The 18,684-nt window shown below is 43.4% G+C and overlaps 1 protein-coding gene across 11 annotated transcripts in view; it reads left to right on the top strand.

Annotated features, from left to right (window-relative positions):
• The window catches only part of LOC139387434 (amphiphysin), a 138,506-nt gene that overhangs the window by 97,201 nt on the left and 22,621 nt on the right, over nt 1-18,684 (top strand). For 4 of the 11 annotated variants that reach the window (XM_071133602.1, XM_071133601.1, XM_071133599.1 and 1 more), the window contains exons 11-17: nt 3,104-3,220; nt 10,377-10,478; nt 10,677-10,700; nt 11,351-11,374; nt 11,736-13,355; nt 13,681-13,713; nt 15,193-15,237. In XM_071133602.1, the coding sequence (XP_070989703.1) occupies nt 3,104-3,220; nt 10,377-10,478; nt 10,677-10,700; nt 11,351-11,374; nt 11,736-13,355; nt 13,681-13,713; nt 15,193-15,237 (1,965 nt within the window). The remainder of the gene's footprint in view (nt 1-3,103; nt 3,221-10,376; nt 10,479-10,676; nt 10,701-11,350; nt 11,375-11,735; nt 13,356-13,680; nt 13,714-15,192; nt 15,238-18,684) is intronic. The other 7 variants (XM_071133603.1, XM_071133598.1, XM_071133596.1 and 4 more) reach the window with 6 other exon arrangements.

The following is an 18,684-nucleotide window of genomic DNA, read 5'->3' as shown; positions in this document are numbered from 1 at the left end:
GGATGCCAACATGGAGAACAGTGCCTTCGAAAAGTGTTCAGACCCCTTGTCCTTTTCCACGCTATATTCTAAAATTGATTTTTTTTTTAATAATCCTGAGCAATCTACACACAATACCCCATAATGGCAGAAACAGAAAGAACTTATTTACATAAGTATTCAGACTGTTTGCTATGAGACTCGAAATTGATCTCAGGTGCATCCTGTTTCCATTGATCATCCTTGAGATGTTTCTACAACTTGATTGGAGTCCACCTGTGGTACATTCAATTGATTGGACATGACTTGGAAAGGCACACACCTGTCTATATAAGGTCCCACAGTTGACAGTGCATGTCAGAGCAAAAACAAAGCCATGAGGTCGAAGGAATTGTCCATAGAGCTCCAAGAGAGGATTGTGTCGAGACACAGATCTGGGGAAGGATACCAAAAAATGTCTGCAACGTTGAAAATTCCCAAGAACACAGTCACCTCCATTCTTAAATGGAAGAAGTTTGGAACCACCAAGACCCTTCCTAGAGCTGGCCGCCCTGCCAAACTGAGCAATCGGGGGAGAAGGGCCTTGGTCAAGGAGATGGCCAAGAACCCGATGGTCACTCTGTCAGACCTCCAGAATTCTTCTGTGGAGATTAGAGAATCTTCCAGAAGGACAACCATCTCTGCAGCACTCCACCAATCAGGCATTTATGGTAGAGTGGCCAGACGGAAGCCACTCCTCAGTAAAAGGCACATGACCATCCGCTTGGAGTTTGCCAAAAGGTACCTAAAGACTTTTAGACCATGAGAAACAAGATTCTCTGGTCGGATGAAACCGATATTGAACTCTTTGGCCTGAATGCCAATAATCACGTCTGGGGGAAACCTGGCACCATCCATACAGTGAAGCATGGTGGTGGCAGCATCATGCTGTGGGGATGTTTTTCAGCGGCAGGGATTGGGAGACTAGTCAGGATCGAGGCAAAGATGAGCGGAGCAAAGTACAGAGAGATCCTTGATGAAAACCTGCTCCAGAGCACTCAGGACGTTCACCTTCCAACAGGACACCGACCTTAAGCACACAACCACGACAACACAGAAGTGGCTTTGGGACAAGTCTCTGAATGTCCTTGAGTGGCCAAGCCAGAACCCAGACTTGAACCCAATCGAACATCTCTGGAGAGACCTGAAAGTAGCTGTGCAGTAATTCACCCCATCCAACCTGACAGAGCATGAGAGGCTCTGCAGTGAAGAATGAGAAGAACTCCCCAAATACAGATGTGCCAAGCTTGTGGCGTCATACCCATGAAGGAGCGATGCTGTAATCTGTCGTGGAAATTCATGTATACTGAGAGAGACTTGGACAATTATTCAACCAATCAATCTCTATTTAACATTGATTAATTATTGCAATAATGAAACCATCGACCACACACTTTGAAGTGTGTGTTGCCGAGAGCTTAACCTTTACAGACATGCAGAGTTCTTTATATATCTGACACTAACAATGCTTAGTCATGGCTGGTTCCACACCTCCCATGCATATTGTGGCATCATAAGTCACTCTGGGTTTATCCTGTCTTTATCTGCACCGGGTGGTGTTGTCTTATCCTCACCCTGGCTTAGTTTCTCAGATGCAAGGATGATTTTGAGACAATGATGGATTGTTCACTCTAGTTCCCTGCAGCTAATCTGGGCGTATGGTCACTAGAGATGGCTTGACCTGACAAATTAGTTAAAGACTGCATTACATAGACAAGAATGTGTTTTACTGGAGATAGCTTAGGAGTAGGAGACCATAAAAACACAGCATTAGCAGGACAAAAATGTCTTCCTATTTGTTAAGTATTCATTTCTAACTATTAATATCAAACAAACCAGGTAAATACATAACTTTTCTGTCACAAATCGCTGCCAAAGGTCCTTCAAGAAAGTACTGAGTAAAGGGTCTGAATACTTATGTAAATGTAATATTTCCAGGATTTTTTATTTTATAAATTAGCTCACATTTCTAAAAACCTGTTTTCGCTTTGCCATTATGGGGTATTGTGTGTAGATTGATGAGGATATTTTTTTTCATCAGTTTTAGAATAAGGTTGTAACGTAACAAAATGTGGAAAAAGTCGAGGGGTCTGAACACTTTCCAAAGGCACTGTATAGACTGCAGAACTCTCTGTGCATCGACGGTTCTACGATACATACACCACCACCAGACTAACATTTATTTTGTACAGTTGTATCAACAATTTGTGCTTTTGATGTATAGTTTCTGTTTTCCACACCTGACTACTTTTTTTATATTAATTTTAACTCTACAAGGACCAATCCAATCAAAGATTGCCTGTATTTCCCGTATCAAATTTGAACACAGCACAGTTTTTTTGGTAACGATTTTAGTTGTCTTCTCATGTTCACCTGTCCTTGGCTTTGTCTCTTTCCCTGCACATTGCATGTGATGTGCCATGGTAAGTTAGCATGTCACACTCAGTTTGTAGATCCCTGACTAGTATGAGTAGTAGACATATTTAGCATTAGCATGTTCACCTATCAGTGTTTCCTAAGGCATTCAGGGGTACTGTAGTATCTACTACACTACAGTATCTACTTCATGGTTATCTAACCATTGTTCATATTCTGATTAAAACCAACCAGAATGTATACAGTTTACGTACTACAGTCAATTATATTTTATATATTCACATAGGATAAAAATGGATATGTTCTGTGAGCCCATTTAATTTGTAATGCCATATTGCCTTGGCAACCAAATTCTCCCTTAACCTCTTTAAGTACTCATGCAAGTCATACATATATGTCTGTAAAACATCTTCCAAGAGCAAGTTGTATAAGGTTCAGTGGTTATAAACAAATCTTGTCACTCTCCTATGATTGTCTAGATTGCCATAGTATAGTCACATGTTGAATACATGTACAGCACAGTCAATGATGATGTGAGATACAGGTGAATCAGTGAATTGCAGTATGTTTGACATGGAGTGACATTAACAACCCTAAGAATGTATCCACCACGGAACTAAATAGAACACTTCATAGGATATCTATCCATATCGATATCTATCCAACACCAAAACTCTAATGCTTCTGGCAACCTTCTCCACCTCCCCAGTTCAAAAAGGGACCACCAGTGCCCCCACCACCCAAGACCCCGACCAAGGAGCTGCACCAGGAGCAGATAATCGACCTGTTTGGGGGCCAGTTCTTACCCGCGGCTACGCCCTCGCAGGTCAGTCACATCCTGGGTCCAATTTCATCATTTTAACAAGGGATTCTTATGCTCTCCTTTCCTTGGACATGCATTGACATGATTGTATTCGTGAAAGCTATGCAGTGGAACTTTCCCATCTGTCTAGATGACCGTAGAGAGAGCGTTTTCATCACAATCCAGGGCCCGGTTTCCTGATAGAACTTAGTCTTACGAGTGTTTTAACGTTGCATCTTTCCTGCAACGGCCTAAGATGTAACATGCGCTTCCCAAAACACCACACAGAGAGAAGGTTCGCTAAGTGCGTTATTGACGTATGTGTCGATACTGATAGGATCGAAAGAAAGGCAACGCTGCTCTCGGATCAGCTTTCTCCATTCAAATCTTACCGTAGTATTTGAATTATTCCACAATACTAATTACGGATCAGCTCTCAGAGAGGAATTATCACCTATTGGCTGCAAATATTGAGACGGCTTATTCTAATGCATACCCTATAATAATGCACTAAATCAAGATGTGGCACATCATTGTGCACCTGTTAGGCTACACAACATGAAATATATTCAGGCAAAAATTATAGACATTAGCCAAATAGCAAAATAAAACTAAATTGAATGAAAACTAAATTGATTATTTCAATGTCATTTACATATATAGGCCTATGTTATCTCTACTGGAGGTTATTACATTTGTATTATTATTATTCTATATTTATTCAGGGAAACCCATTGAGAACAGGGTCTCATTCCCAGGGGTTTATTGATCACAACCAATACAATGTAAAACCAAACAGCAATCAATACAAAATACAACATTTATGGAAACATTTAGTCCTCAGCTACTACGTCCTCAATTTAACACCTTAAACTAGCGGCACCAGAACATCTAATTGTAATGAGTTCTGCAAATTGCTCCAGCAGTGAGGTGCATTAAAACTGAACGTGGAATTTATCTAATTCAGTGGAGACCTGAGGAACCTCAAGAGTTAATCAATCCTGCGAGTGGGTTCGGTAGCTCATTCTTTTATACGTTAGCAATTATGTTAGGAAAGTTGGAAGCTTGTGTATTAGAGCTTTGTAAACTAAAAGGGAATAATGAAGTGATCTATGGGACTTTAATGAGGACCAGCCAACCTTTTGATACAGGATGCAGCGCTGAGTATTAAAACTGTCACCTGTGATAAAGCGAAGTGCACTATGGTAGACACTTTCAAAAGGTTTAAGAGTAGTGGCTGCTGCATTCTGGTAAATGGTGTCACCATAGTCAAGAACTGGCAGGAAGTTGACTGTACAATCTGATTAGGGAGTGGCCATATCTATTTTTTTTTTAAATTGCTTTTTATCTAGGGGGAGGGGGTCTAAGCTGACATATGGAATTTTTAAAGATGGTCATACCATGGATCATTTTGCTATAGGAATTTACATTTTAGGACCCAATTAGGTATACAGTGGGGCAAAAAAGTATTTAGTCAGCCACCAATTGTGCAAGTTCTCCCACTTAAAAAATATGAGAGGCCTGCCATTTTCATCATAGGTACACTTCAACTATGACAGACAAAATGAGAGAAAAAAATCCAGAAAATCACATTGTAGGATTTGTTATGAATTTATTTGCAAATTATGGTGGAAAATAAGTATTTGGTCACCTACAAAGTATTTGGTCACCCACTACCAAAGCCTGTGGGCTCTTTTTCTCCGTGGCCAACGTGAGTAAAACATTTAAATGTGTTAACCCTCGCAAGGCAGCCGGCCCAGACGGCATCCCTAGCTGCGTCCTCAGAGAATGCTCAGACCAGCTGGATGGTGTGGTGTGTTTACGGACATATTCAATCAATCCCTATCCCAGTCTGCTGTACCCACATGCTTCAAGATGGCCACCATTGTTCCTGTCCCTAAGAAAACTAAGGTAACTGAACTAAATTACTATCGACAAGCGTAGCACTCACTTCTGTCATCATGAAGTGCTTCAAGAGACTAGTCAAGGATCATATCACCTCCATCCTACCTGATACCCTAGACCCACTTTAATTTGCTTACCGCACCAATAGGTCCACAGATGACACAATCGCCATCACACTGCCCGATCCCATCTGGACAAGAGGAATACCTATGTAAGAAAGCTGTTCATTGACTACATTTAACACCCTAGTACACTCAACTCGTCATTTAGCTAGAGACCCTGGGTCTCGACCACGCCCTGTGCAACTGGGTCCTAGACTTTCTGACGGGCCGCCCCCAAGTGGTGAAGGTAGGAAACAACATCTCTACCCGCTGATCCTCAACACTGGAGCCCCACAAGGGTGCGTTCTCAGCCCTCTCCTGTACTCCCAGGTCACCCATAACTGCGTGGCCATGCACGCATCCAACTCAGTCATCAAGTTTGCAGACAACGCCACAGTGGTAGGTTTGATTACCAACAACGACGAGACAGCCTACAGGGAGGAGGTGAGGTCCCTCGGAATGTGGTATCAGGAAAATAACCTCTCTCTCAACGTCAACAAAACAAACGAGATGATTGTGGAATTCAGGTAACAGCAGAGGTAGCACCCCCCAATTCACATCGACGGTACAGTAGAGAAGGTGTAAAGTTTTAAATTCTTGGGCGTACACATCACTGACAAACTGAAATGGTCCACACACACAGACAGCGTGGTGAAGAAGCCGCAACAGCGCCTCTTCAACCTCAGGAGGCTGAGGAAATTTGGCTTGTCACCTAAAACGCTCATAAACTTTTACAGATGCACAAGCGAGAGCATCCTGTCAGGCTGTATCACCGCCTGGCACGGCAACTGCTCTGCCCACAACCGCAAGGCTCTCCAGAGGTTAGTGCGGTCTGCACAGTGCATCACCGGGGGCAAACAACCTGCCCTCCAGGACACCTACAGCAGCCAATGTCATAGGAATACCAAAACGATCATTAAGGACAACAACCACCCGAGCCACTGCCTGTTCACCCCGCTATCATCCAGAAGGCGAGGTCAGTACAGGTGCATCAAAGCTGGGACAGAGAGGCTGAAAAATAGCTTCTATCTCAAGGCCATCAGACTGTTAAAGAGCCATCACTAACATAGGGGCGGCAGCGTAGCCCAGTGGTTAGAGCTGTGGACTAGTAACCCGAACTGACAAGGTACAAATCTGTTGTTCTGCCCCTGAACAGGCAGTTAACCCACTGTTCCTAGGCCGTCATTGAAAATAAGAATTTGTTTTTAACTGACTTGCCTAGTTAAATAAAGGTAAAATAAAAAATAGAGTGGCTGCTGCAGACTCAAATCTCTGGCCACTTTAATACATTTAATAAATGGATTTAATAAAGGTATCTCTAGTCACTTTAAATAACGCAACTTTAATAATGTCTACATATCCTACATTACTGATCTCAAAAGTTTATACTGCATTCTATACCATCTACTGCATCTTGCCTATGCCGCATGGCCATCGCTCATTCATATATGTATATGTACACATTCTTATTCACCTCTTTACATTTGTGTGTATAAGATAGTCGTTGTGAATTTGAAGATGGAGTAATATCTAACAAGTATTCTGTCGGAACTAGAAGCACAAGCATTTCACTACACTCACATTAACATCTGGTATGTGACCAATACAGTTTGATTTGATTTGCATTGAGCTCCATACATTGACTGCTACTGTAGGCTGAATTATAGAGCAGCTATTTCCATGTTAAAATGTTCCGCAGTGCATTTTTTCCATTGCTTTTGATGGTAGTCCACTCTGGTAGGTCTACATTATGATCAAATTGCCACAGTAGCCTACTTGCTGTTAAAACTGTAACGTAAAGCGCTGGAAGTTGCACAGAATTGATTGCAAAGAAGACTAGCCTGCTCGGAACAGTAAACTAACAAAGGCGGGAGCTGCCCCCCCCTCTGTGCAAAACATACCAGTGGATCTGTACTCCACATCAGTGCTGGAGAGTGGTAAAGCAGCACTCACGGTGTACAGATTTAAAATAAAGACGTGTTTGCATCCTCAGCACCATGCATCCCACTGGATCTGGCACGTGAGCTTCATGAGAACCACATGAAAGAAGCTACAGCTGCCAAACAGGCTGCAAAGGCAGCAGGTCCTGCTCTCCCTCTTCTCCAAGCACCACAGTTCCCACTCGGGGAAAAATAAGTCACAATGTCAAGTCGGCAGGTGCACACAAAACAAGGTCCATGAAATCTGTGTGCAGTGAAACCGTTTTGTTTGTGGGGCTTGTTCACACACAGCCCCAAAGCTGTACGCTGACTGTGGACCCGAAGCAAAAAGAGAAGACGCGATTGATTCATGTGTAAAGAAACGGCGATAAAGGAACAATACAGTATCTGATACAATCAACAAATGTTGTCATTAATATATTTTCACAAATATTTCTTCATGCAATTAATCATTTCCAATAGTTTATTCTCTATTTAGCAAGCATTTATTTATCAAGCATGTTTGCACATCTTGCAGGTTGACATGCATCTGATGCGTACGCTGAAGGGGATGCCTGACTGATGCCTGAGCGGTTCATTTCATTCTGAAAGGCCAGGCGGTTCTAGTGTTAAACAGGGAACTCAAACAATTAGAGGGCATGATCCATGTCAATGATAGTTAAAACAACCCACCAGTCACTCAGTCGCAGCTCAGACAAAAAATGTTGCTCATTAAAATTGGGGCGAGTTGGTTTAGTTATCAGCTGAGTTAGACTTAGCTCAGTACAAATATCTTTCAGCCCATCTGACTTGGCATCAACCAATACAGATTAAGATAACCCACTATTAATAATTTGAATTTAGCATAGTTAGGCAGCAGGAAGGACAATTTGTTAAGAGCACATAAGCAGGCAGAGGGAGAGCGATAAATTCCCACTAGAGTCAAATGGGTGTTATTACTAGGGCTGTTGCGGTGACCGTATTACGGCCACACCTGCGGTCACGAGTCATGAAGGCAGTCAAATTCAATGTGACCATTTAGTCACGGTAATTAGGCTTCTCCAAGCTCTGATGCTGCTGATGGTCATTAGTAGCCTACCAAACTTCTTAACTACCTGGTACTCAGCACTCTAATGTCCCTCTAATCACTGACATCAATGTAAATGTTTTCAAAAATCGAATCAAACACTTAACGAGAATCCATGAGGTCATGTTGTGCAACATTTCTATAGGCTATGCAATTGAGCGAGCAAACAGTGATGGCCTCTATTAAAAATAGGGGGATCCCATCAGCTTTCTATAGGCTAGGCCTACTATATTTATTTTTCAACTTTCCTTATATTAAGCACATTGCTTATCTATACAACAGGAGTATAGCCTAACTGGCTGACATGAAAAATAACCACGGGAAAAATGTCCTCCATTCGCTATTTAAATGGATAGATTACATGAATCATAGTCATTTAGCCTAGCCCATATGTTTTAATAAGGTTTGTATCACAACTAAAGTGGCCAAATAACTTCTTAAAATTAAGCACATTAATCGGCTTGGGGTGTAAAGCTTAACTGGGATACATAAGCAGTGCGTGAGAGTCAAGCTTGGGGAAAATAATTTCATCAAAATAATGCACCTTTTACGGTCACTTTTGATAATGGTGTTTTAACGCTAATGGAACATTCATGCTTATAGCCTACTGCCATGTGCGCATTGCTGCACTTATAATGTGAAGAAATAACCTAATAGTTTATCAACATTTTTAGATAAACGTTCTGATGTGTTGCATCAGCCACATTGCTTAAAAAAGTTTTTTTTGATGCTAGTGGTTGTATTCATTTGGGATCTATCGCATCCCACAACTGTCCCAGACTATGTTTGGAATATTTATTTCTCGCACAGAATAGAATGGGTCGACTTTTGTACTATGGGGGATTGTAGATTGACATAGGCTAGTGGTTTTGCTGTTCGTTAAGCCTACTCATCTTGTTGGCTGACGAAAAGTAAATGTGGACAGTTCTTCCAATATCTTCATTATGCACCTCGGAATTGGTCTGCATCAGTGCCTTGTAGGCAGTGTGTGGATGCCAGCAAATGCTAAATGTGTTTATGTTAGTTAAGAGACTGACAGTTATTTGCTTGACAGTCACTGGCTGATGAAATTTCGTGACCGCCACAGCCCTAATTTGAACACCGACTGCAATTCAAGCCTAATCGCCCAATGTCAGTGCCCAACCTCACTAATGCTCTTGTGGCTGAATGGAAGCAAGTCCCCACAGCAATGTTCCAACATCTAGTGGAAATCCTTCCCAGAAGAGTGGAGGCTGTTATGGCAGCAAAGGGGGACCAACTCCATATTAATGGCCATGATTTTGGAATTAGATGTTCGAACAGCACGTGTCCACATCATTTTAGTCATGTGTTGTATGTTTAGCTGTGCTCTTCTGTGTATAAAGTGACACGGTAGGGGAAAAACGCATCTAAGGACACGCTTAGCTATTCTAAGAATGTTCTGAGGCAGTTGGTAAATAACTAACATTTTCAAGTGCAACTTTAGTAACTATGGTTTTGGGGAAACAGCTCATAGATTTAACGATGCTCCTACGAATGTTCTACTGATGGACTTAGCCTTAAGATGTTTTGGGGAAACGGGCCCTGAACTGTTCAGTAGACTCCACAACAGACCACTTCAATAGCCACAAGTCACAGTTGTCTTCTTTTGTGTCTATACTTGGCTTTGTGCATGCAACTATCTGGCTTTTTCAAAGTATTCAAACTGGGCACTAAACTACTCTCCACAACTACCTAAGATGCAGAGGTCTCCACTAGCATGCCCCGTCATTATTCCATCTATTACAGTACTGTTTGCTCCTGGTCCTGGTGGGTCACAGTGTTTGGAGGTTTTCCACCAGTGGGAGTGGGATATATTAAACATGTATTGTTTTAGAGGGGAGGGGTGAAGGGTTTATTAAGAGAGTGCCGTCAAGATTACAAATCCCTTATTAACTACAAAGTACACAAATAACCTGGGGCCATATGAAGCGTCTCAAAGTAGGAGTGCTGTTCTAGGATCAGTTTTGCCTTTGAGATCACAATGAATAAGATTACAAAGACAGGGAGGATGAACCTGATCCTAGATCAGCACTCCTATTCTGAGATGTATGACAGATACTGCTCCTGATCTCAAATGTTCAGCCTTTCAGTACGGTTGTGTTAGAGAGCTGTTAACTCAACCAACACTTGAATTTTATTATTTTCAGCCAAATGAAAGACCCGGAGAATCTCTCCTGGATCTGGACTTTGATCCATTCAAGCCTGACGGCAACACCACTATCGGACAGGCTGCACCACCCATAACACAGGTCCATTTATCTCAATTTTCATCTATTATACCACAATGCTATGTTATCCGTCTTAAATGTATCTTATATTCAGCTTTAAATGTTTCTGTACACTAGATGATGTATATCGCTGTTCTCTCTAGTAATATACGTGCACACCAATAGAGCACATAGAGTGCTCGTCATTCATAGTGAATAATCACGTGTTTTGTTCTACAGCAACTACCCTGGGATTTGTGGACAGTAAGTACAGTAATGTCCTACTTGATTGATTCGTTGGTTGATTGGTTGCTTGATGAGATTTATAACCTTGATGTATGAGATAGTCATTAGTTAGTTACAATACACTATAATAATATATATTATACCTAGATATGTTAGAGAATTAAGTATACATTGAATTTTGTATACTCTGAATTTTGAAAAAGACAAGACTAGAACCCATTTTACATGTCCCCATTTAGCACGGGTCTTTATTAAAGTGTTTCAATCAAGTGAAAAATTAAGAAAAAACATTGAGCAAAAGCTATCAGTCTCAACACGTAGGACTCCTGACCTCTACTAGCTTTGATTGGCATGGTGATATGCATGCTCAGTAGACTAAATAAAAACAAAGTAGCCATTTTGTGGCTTTTGTTATGCCAAATGTTTTTTCTCCCATGCAACAGTATTTAAGACTACCAAATAGCAGATTGCAAGTTAAGTTCCAAGCAATTAACTTGCCCCTGTCTTATTCTTATGCTACTCCATGTATATTTTTATTACAATCTGTATGTGTAACGATGAATGAAAGTTATATTTAACTTTGTTCTTATTGATAATAAAGTAGTATACTACTTTTACAGTAGTATACTGATGAATATGACATTAAATACAAATGTTTTTTTCCCCAGGGAAATGCTGAACCTGCGCAGCCTGTACGTAATACATCCACACCTGACTTCCAAATCATCAAAATCCCTTTCGGCAAATATTTACGTGCCTTGATTTCAAAATGTTAATATCTGTGACCTCTGGTCGTACCTGTCATCAAGCCAGTTGTTTGATACCTGTATGTTTTTCACTCTTTTCGTCACAATCCAGAACTGTTCACTAGACTCCACCACAGACCACTCCATTAGCCACAATCCACAGTCACAATTGTCTTCTTTTGTGTCTATGCCTTGTCTTCTTTCTTTACCTCTGCCAATTATTTCACCTTCTCTCTCTGTCCTCTTGTGATAAACACTCTCTGTGCTCTCTTTACCTTACCTTCACGCACCGGCTTGGTCCTTCCAGATGGATTCTGGGTCTATGAGTACTGTGGGTGTGGAGGAGGATGGGGGCGGCGGTGGCGAGGCCCCGAACACTGCTGACTTTAACCCTGGGTTCCCCGCATTCCCCGAGCAGGCGGGAGACCCCAGCTTCGCCACCGACTGGGCTGCTGACTTCGGCTCGGCCCCGGCAAAAGAAGACTCTGTCCCGTCTGCCACCGAGGCGGCAGCCGGCGAGATTCCAGCGACCACAGGGCAGGACGAGGCCCAAGGCTGGCCTGCAGCGGACGGCTGGGGCGGGGAGGCAGGGGAGGCAGCAGCAGCAGAGCAGCCACAGGGGGCCGAAACGGCCGCAGCTGGAGACGAGGTTAGCGGCTGGGATCCCAACCCCCAACTTACCCCCAACTGTGATCCTTGTGCAGTGGGGGGCGACCAGCAGGCCCAGCAGGAGCCGGGGCAGGGGCCACGAGAGGCAAGATCATGGGGATGGGGAGAGGCAGGGGAGGCAGGGAAAGGAGAGGCAGGGTCAGGAGAGGGATGGGAGGCAGGGTGGGGAGCAGGTCAGGCAGATTCAGAGGGAGACGAGGCAGGATGGAGAGATCGTCGCAAATCCACACCGGGCCTGCGCATCACCAACGAGCATGGCCAGATTATTGAGGACACCCCTGAAGGCAGCGAGCCTGGCCTGTACCTGGTCCGGCCGGCCGGCAGACAAGGTTTCGGCTCAGAATATGAGACGACGGAGGAGTGGGGGGACTCAGTGGGGCAGAACGGAGGATGGGCCAGCACTGACGATGAACTGGATTCCGCCGCAGAACAGTGTTTCACAGACCGTAGCACAGCCCAGGGAGGCTTCGCAGACTGGGCTTCAAGTGATCGGGCCACCCCTTTACAGGAAGAGAAGGCTCTGGCAAGCGATGCAGGGTTCGCAGCTGACTGGGCCCAACCAATAGAACAGGCACCAACGCAGTCTGCCGAAACAGGAACAGCATTTGCGGATCCAACCAGTGTCCCAGAACAGGGCTCAACCGGTGATCAGGTGATCCATTTTGGGACCGATCCTTTTGTGGAGATCCCTGGGGAAGGTGGTTTTGAGTCTGACCCCTTTGCAGAGACGCCTGGGGGATTTGCCTCATATCCTTTTGCGGAGACTCAGAGGGAAGGCGGGGGAGGGGATTTTGTGTCTGATCCTTTTGCGGAAACTCATGTGGGAGGGGGATTTGAGTCTGGTCCCTTTGCCGTAACTCAAGGGGGAGGTGGGGAAGTTAGATTTGCGACAGATCCATTCGCAGAGACGACCGGGGAAGTTGGGGCAGGGTGGGCGGCAGACCCTTTCGCTAACAATGGTTCAGTCCAGTGGGCAGGTTTCCCCGCTCCCTCCGCAGAGACAGGGGGCGCCACCACCGACAGCGGGTCCTGGCAGGAAGTCAGCGACAGCAGTGGCTTCTTCTCCTCAGGGGGTGACGGCAGCCAGGCAGGGGACCTCTTCGCCTCCTTTCCCGGGCCAAGAAGCGAAGCAGTAGCTAAGGAAGGAGTCGTCCGCCGAGCTCACAAAGAGCCTGATAACTCGGACCTGTCCGAAGATGAGGTCGCAAACAGGAGATACGGAAAGTTGTACCAAGAGATAGATACAGAGAAGGAAGAGGTACCTGACTTCCTCCCCCCTCTACGTAGAGAATAGCGTAGAGTAGTCTAGAGCAAACAGAATCCCCTCTTCCTTATTTTCCCTCCCACAGATGTACAAATAATAAAATAAAAAGTGCTGTCCCGCAACCCTACCTGGATCCTGCAGCGCCACAGAATCCCAGTCCTCTTCTCCTCTCTCTCCTCTGCTTGCTTGTCTGCTTGTCGGTTCCACTTTGTCAATTTTATAAAAAACATTCCATCACTTGCCGCATAATTAAAACACATTTCAAAGCAGCCATGCCAAAAGCCTCCCATACTAATTGTGTGTCTGTGATTTGATTTAGGTGACCAACAATGCATTTAACGGATTTCCCCAGGTAATTAGTCTCGACCAAATTTCTATTTTAGTGATCACAAGATGATATTGAGAAAAGGATTCATCGCTGCCTTGTTAGTTAGAGCAGATGCTTTGTCATTAAAAAACTAAAATATAATATGGTAGCGGACAGGATCAAGTTGGATCACTTGCAACAGATCATTAGGAGGAGATGTTACCATTTTTTGGTTTAAGATAATCTCCATTTGTGTCGCGTATTTTTTTCGTATTTCATCCTGTGAATGCAATTACTTGTTAAAATCGACCATAAATATTATACACTATATATATACAAAAGTATGTGGACACCCCTTCAAATTCGTGGATTTAGCTATTTCAGTCACACCCGTTGCTGACAGCTGTATAAAATCGAGCACACAGCCATGCAATCTCCATAGACAACATTTGGAGTAGAATGGCCTTACTGAAGAGCTCAGCGACTTTCAACATGGCATGCCACCTTTCCAAACAAGTCAGTTGTCAAACTTCTGCCTTACTAGAGCTGCCCTGGTCAACTGTAAGTGCTGTTATTGTAAGTGGAAATGTCTAGGAGCAACAACAGCTCAGCCGCGAAGTGGTAGGTCACACAAGCTCACGAAGCATGTAGCGCGTCAAAATCATCTGTCCTCGGTTGCAAAGGAAAGCCTTCCCAGAAGAGTGGAGGCTGTTATAGCAGCAAAAGGGGGGACCAACTCCATATTAATGCCCATGATTTTGGAGCGAGATGACCAGAAGGTGTTCACATACTTTTTGTCATGTAGTTTACTTACTTGCAGATTAGTTTAAACAACTGAAGTATTTAAATTAGGTATAAAGTGACGTTAGAAGATTGTAGGCCGCAAAAGCTTATCTCCTGATGCTGCTAGTTGTTGGGATTAGTTACGCACTCGTTGTATAACAAAGTAACTTCAATAATATTCCCCAATTTGAAAAAGTAACATGTTACTTTTGTAACGCATTACCCCGAATACTGGTTGCAATTGACCCCTAACATTGAACTTCCAGTTATATAAAAAGCAGTTCCTGTTGTGCATAAAGAAGCTAAAGACTGTCTTAGTAGTAGAATAGTATGAAGTTTACATGGTTGTAGCATTTAGGGATATTACAATAAACGAGAACTAAACTACAGTTTTGTAAACTAACCAGGTATGTAAAAAAAACAAGTTGGGTAAACTTATGCTAACAACAATAATGTAGTTGGGCAAATTTGCTAACAACGCGAATATAGTGTAATTGCTGCAAAAACTTCACTGTTTAAAAAGGTGGATAAACTATGCTTACATGAGTTTACCCTTCACTCTATCCCGGTTACAAACACTTTGTCAATCCCTCACTAATACTCTCCCCAAAATTATCCCATCATAACTTACCTTTCAAAACTAACATTGTATATGCTCTGATATTTTATTACTGCTGGTTTGCTGCCAGTATAGTTTTAACTTTCTCCCTCTCTTTCTCTTTCCACCAACTTATCTTAAAGATGGAAGCAACAGCCCCAACATTTGTTGCAGATTTTGATAAGCTGGTAAGTCAAGTGTCAATATGACAGACGTTTTTGCTCTTCCATTACTAACTTTTATGTCCTTATATTTGCTTTATTATGTATGTATGTATGTATGTATGTATGTGTGTGTGTGTGTGTGTGTGTGTGTGTGTGTGTGTGTGTGTGTGTGTGTGTGTGTGTAAACTCAGCAATTAAAACAAATATCCTCACTGTCAAATGCGTTTACTTTCAGCAAACTTAACATGTGTAAATATTTGTATCAACAACTGAGACATAAACTGAACAGGTTCCACAGACATGTGACTAACAGAAATGGAATAATGTGTCCCTGAACAAAGGGGAGTAACAGTCCGTATCTGGTGTGGCCACCAGCTGCCTTAAGTGCATCTCCTCCTCAGAGACTGCACCAGATTTGCCAGTTCTTGCTGTGAGATGTTACCTCACTCTTCCACCAAGGCACCTGCTATTTCCCGGACATTTCTGGGGGGAATGGCCCTAGCCCTCACACTCCGATACAACAGGTCCCAGACGTGGTCAATTGGATTGGGATCCGGGCTCTTCGCTGGCTATGGCAGAACACTGACATTCCTGTCTTCCAGGAAATCACACACAGAACGAGCAGTATGGCTGGTGGCATTGTCATGCTGGAGGGTCATGTCAGGATGAGCCTGCAGGAAGGGTACCACATGAGGGAGGAGGATGTCTTCCCTGTAACGCACAGCGTTGAGATTGCCTGCAATGACAACAAGCTCAGTCCAATGATGCTGTGACACTGCCCCAGGCCATGACGGATCCTCCACCTCCAAATCAATCCCGCTCCAGAGTACAGGCCTCAGGTGTAACGCTCATTCCATCGAAGATAAACGCAAATCTGACCATCACCCCTGGTGAGACTAAATTGCTAAGAAACTGAAGATCTCGTACAACGCTGTGTACTACTCCCTTCACAGAACATTGCAAACTGGCTCTAACCGGAATAGAAAGAGGAGTGGGAGGCCCCAGGGCACAATTGAGCAAGAGGACAAGTACATCAGTGTCTAGTTTGAGAAACAGACGCCTCACAAGTCCTCAACTGGCAGCTTTTGTGTTTGTGTAATGGTGTGGGGAATGTTTTCCTGGATTTCCAAAGGAAAACGTTCCCCACACCATTCCCCACACTTGATGCCAATTGAGCAAAGTTTTCATGCCCCAAAGAATTCAGGCTGTTTTAGAGCCAAATGGGGATCTGTCCCGGTTCTACACAGAACAAAACTATAAACGTAACATGTAAAGTTTCGGTTTCAACTGTACCCTGCTCTACCGCCATCACCACATGTGATACTGCATAGCCTCATGTCACAAGGTTCTGTACACAATTCCTGGAAGCTGAAAATGTCCCAGTTCTTCCATGCCTGCATACTCATCAGACATGTCATCCATTGATCATATTTGAGATGCTCTGGATCGACGTGCACAACAGCGTGTTCCAGTTCCCGCCAATATCCAGCAACTTCTTACAGCCATTGAAGAGGACTTGGACAACATTCCACAGGCCAAAAATCAACAGCCTGATCAACTCTACGTGAAAAAGATGTGTTTTGCTGCGTGAGTCAAATGGTTGTCACACCAGATACCGACTGGTTATCTGATCCATGTACCTACCTTTTTTTTAAGTATATGTGACCAACAGATGCATATCTGTATTCCCAGTAATGTGAAATCCATAGATTAGGGCCTAATGAATTTATTTCAATTGACAGATTTTTAAAAAATATAACTGTAACGCAATAAATTATTTGAAATTGTTGCATTTATATTTTTTGTTCAGTGTAGATGTGTGTACCTAATAAACCTGCCTCTGTGTGTGTGTATATATATCTATTAAAATACTATTCCCTCAACAGCATTATATAGATATACATACACACAGTCGAAGTCGGAGTTTGAAGGTAGGCCTTGAAATACATCCACAGGTACACCTCCAATTGACTCAAATTATGTAAATTAGCCTATCAGAAGCTTCTAAAGCCATGACATCATTTTCTGGATTTTTCCAGGCTGTTTAAAGGCACAGTCAACTCAGTGTATGTAAACTTCTGAATTCTAAGTGAAATAATCTGTCTGGAATTTTTTTTGTAAAAATGACTTGTCATGCACAAAGTAGATGTCCTAACCGACTTGCAAAAACGATAGTTTGTTAACAAGAAATTTGTGGAGTGGTTGAAAAACGAGTTTTAATGACTCCAACCTAAGTGTATGTAAACATCCGACTTCAACTGTAGATATATATGTAATACTGTTGAGGGAATAGTATTTTAATGAGTCAATTAGGGCTTCACTTCAGATATTTATTTACATTTTTTGGTGACCCCATTCCGTCACAGTGTTGTGTTTGTGTACTGTCATCAAATCAAACTTTATTTGCCACATGCGCCGAATACAACAAGTGTAGACTTTACAGTGAAATGCTTACTTACAAGCCCTTAACCAACAGTGCAGTTCAAGAAGAAGAAAATATTTACCAAGTAGGCTAAAATAAAAAGTAACACAATAACGAGGCTTCTCGGGGCACCGGTACCGAGTCAGTGTGCAGGGGTACAGGCTAATTGAGGTAATCTGTACGTGTAGGTGGGGGGCGAAGTGACTATGCATAGGTAACAAACAAACAGCGAGTAGCAGCTTTGTACAAGAGGAGATTCATGTAAATTGCCCAGTGGCGATTTTTATGAATTGTTCAGCAGTCTAATGGCTTGGGGGGAGAAGCTGTTGAGGAGCCTTTTGGTCCTAGACATGGCGCTCCGGTACCGCTTGCCGTGCGGTAGCAAAGAAAAGAGTCTATAACTTGGGTGACTGGAGTCTGACAATTTTATGGGCTTTCCTCCGACACCGACTATTATATAGGTCCTGGATGGCAGGAAGCTTGGCCCCAGTGATGTACTGGGCCATTCGCACTACCCTCTGTAGCGCCTTACGGTCAGTTGCGAGCAGTTGCCATATCAGGTGGTGATGCAACCGGTCAGGATGCTCTCGATGATGCAGCTATAGAACCTTTTGAGGATCTGAGGGCTCATGCCAAATATTTTCAGTCTCCTGAGGGGAACAGGTTTTGTCATTCCCTCTTCACAACTCACTTAGGAATGTTTGGACCATGATGGTTTGTTGGAACTTGAAACTCTCGACATGTTCCACTACAGCCCGTCGATGTTAATGGGGGCTTGTTCGGGCCCGCCTTTTCCTGTAGTCCACGATCAGCTCCTTTGTCTTGCTCACATTGAGAGAGAGGTTGTTGTCCTGGCACCACACTGCCAGTTCTTTGACCTCCTCCCTATAGACCGTCTTATCATTGTCGGTGATCAGGCACTGTTGTCCTCAGCAAATTTTAATGATGGTGTTGGAGTCGTGTTTGGCCACGCAGTCGTGGGTGAACAGGGAATACAGGGGAGGCACAGCTGAGGGGCCCCAGTGTTAAGGATCAGCGTGGCAGACGTG

Source organism: Oncorhynchus clarkii, chromosome 28 (assembly GCF_045791955.1).
Source record: "Oncorhynchus clarkii lewisi isolate Uvic-CL-2024 chromosome 28, UVic_Ocla_1.0, whole genome shotgun sequence".
NCBI lineage: Eukaryota > Metazoa > Chordata > Actinopteri > Salmoniformes > Salmonidae > Oncorhynchus > Oncorhynchus clarkii.
The sequence above is the reverse complement of the archived record's forward strand: the minus strand, read 5'-3'. Positions and strand labels throughout refer to the sequence as shown.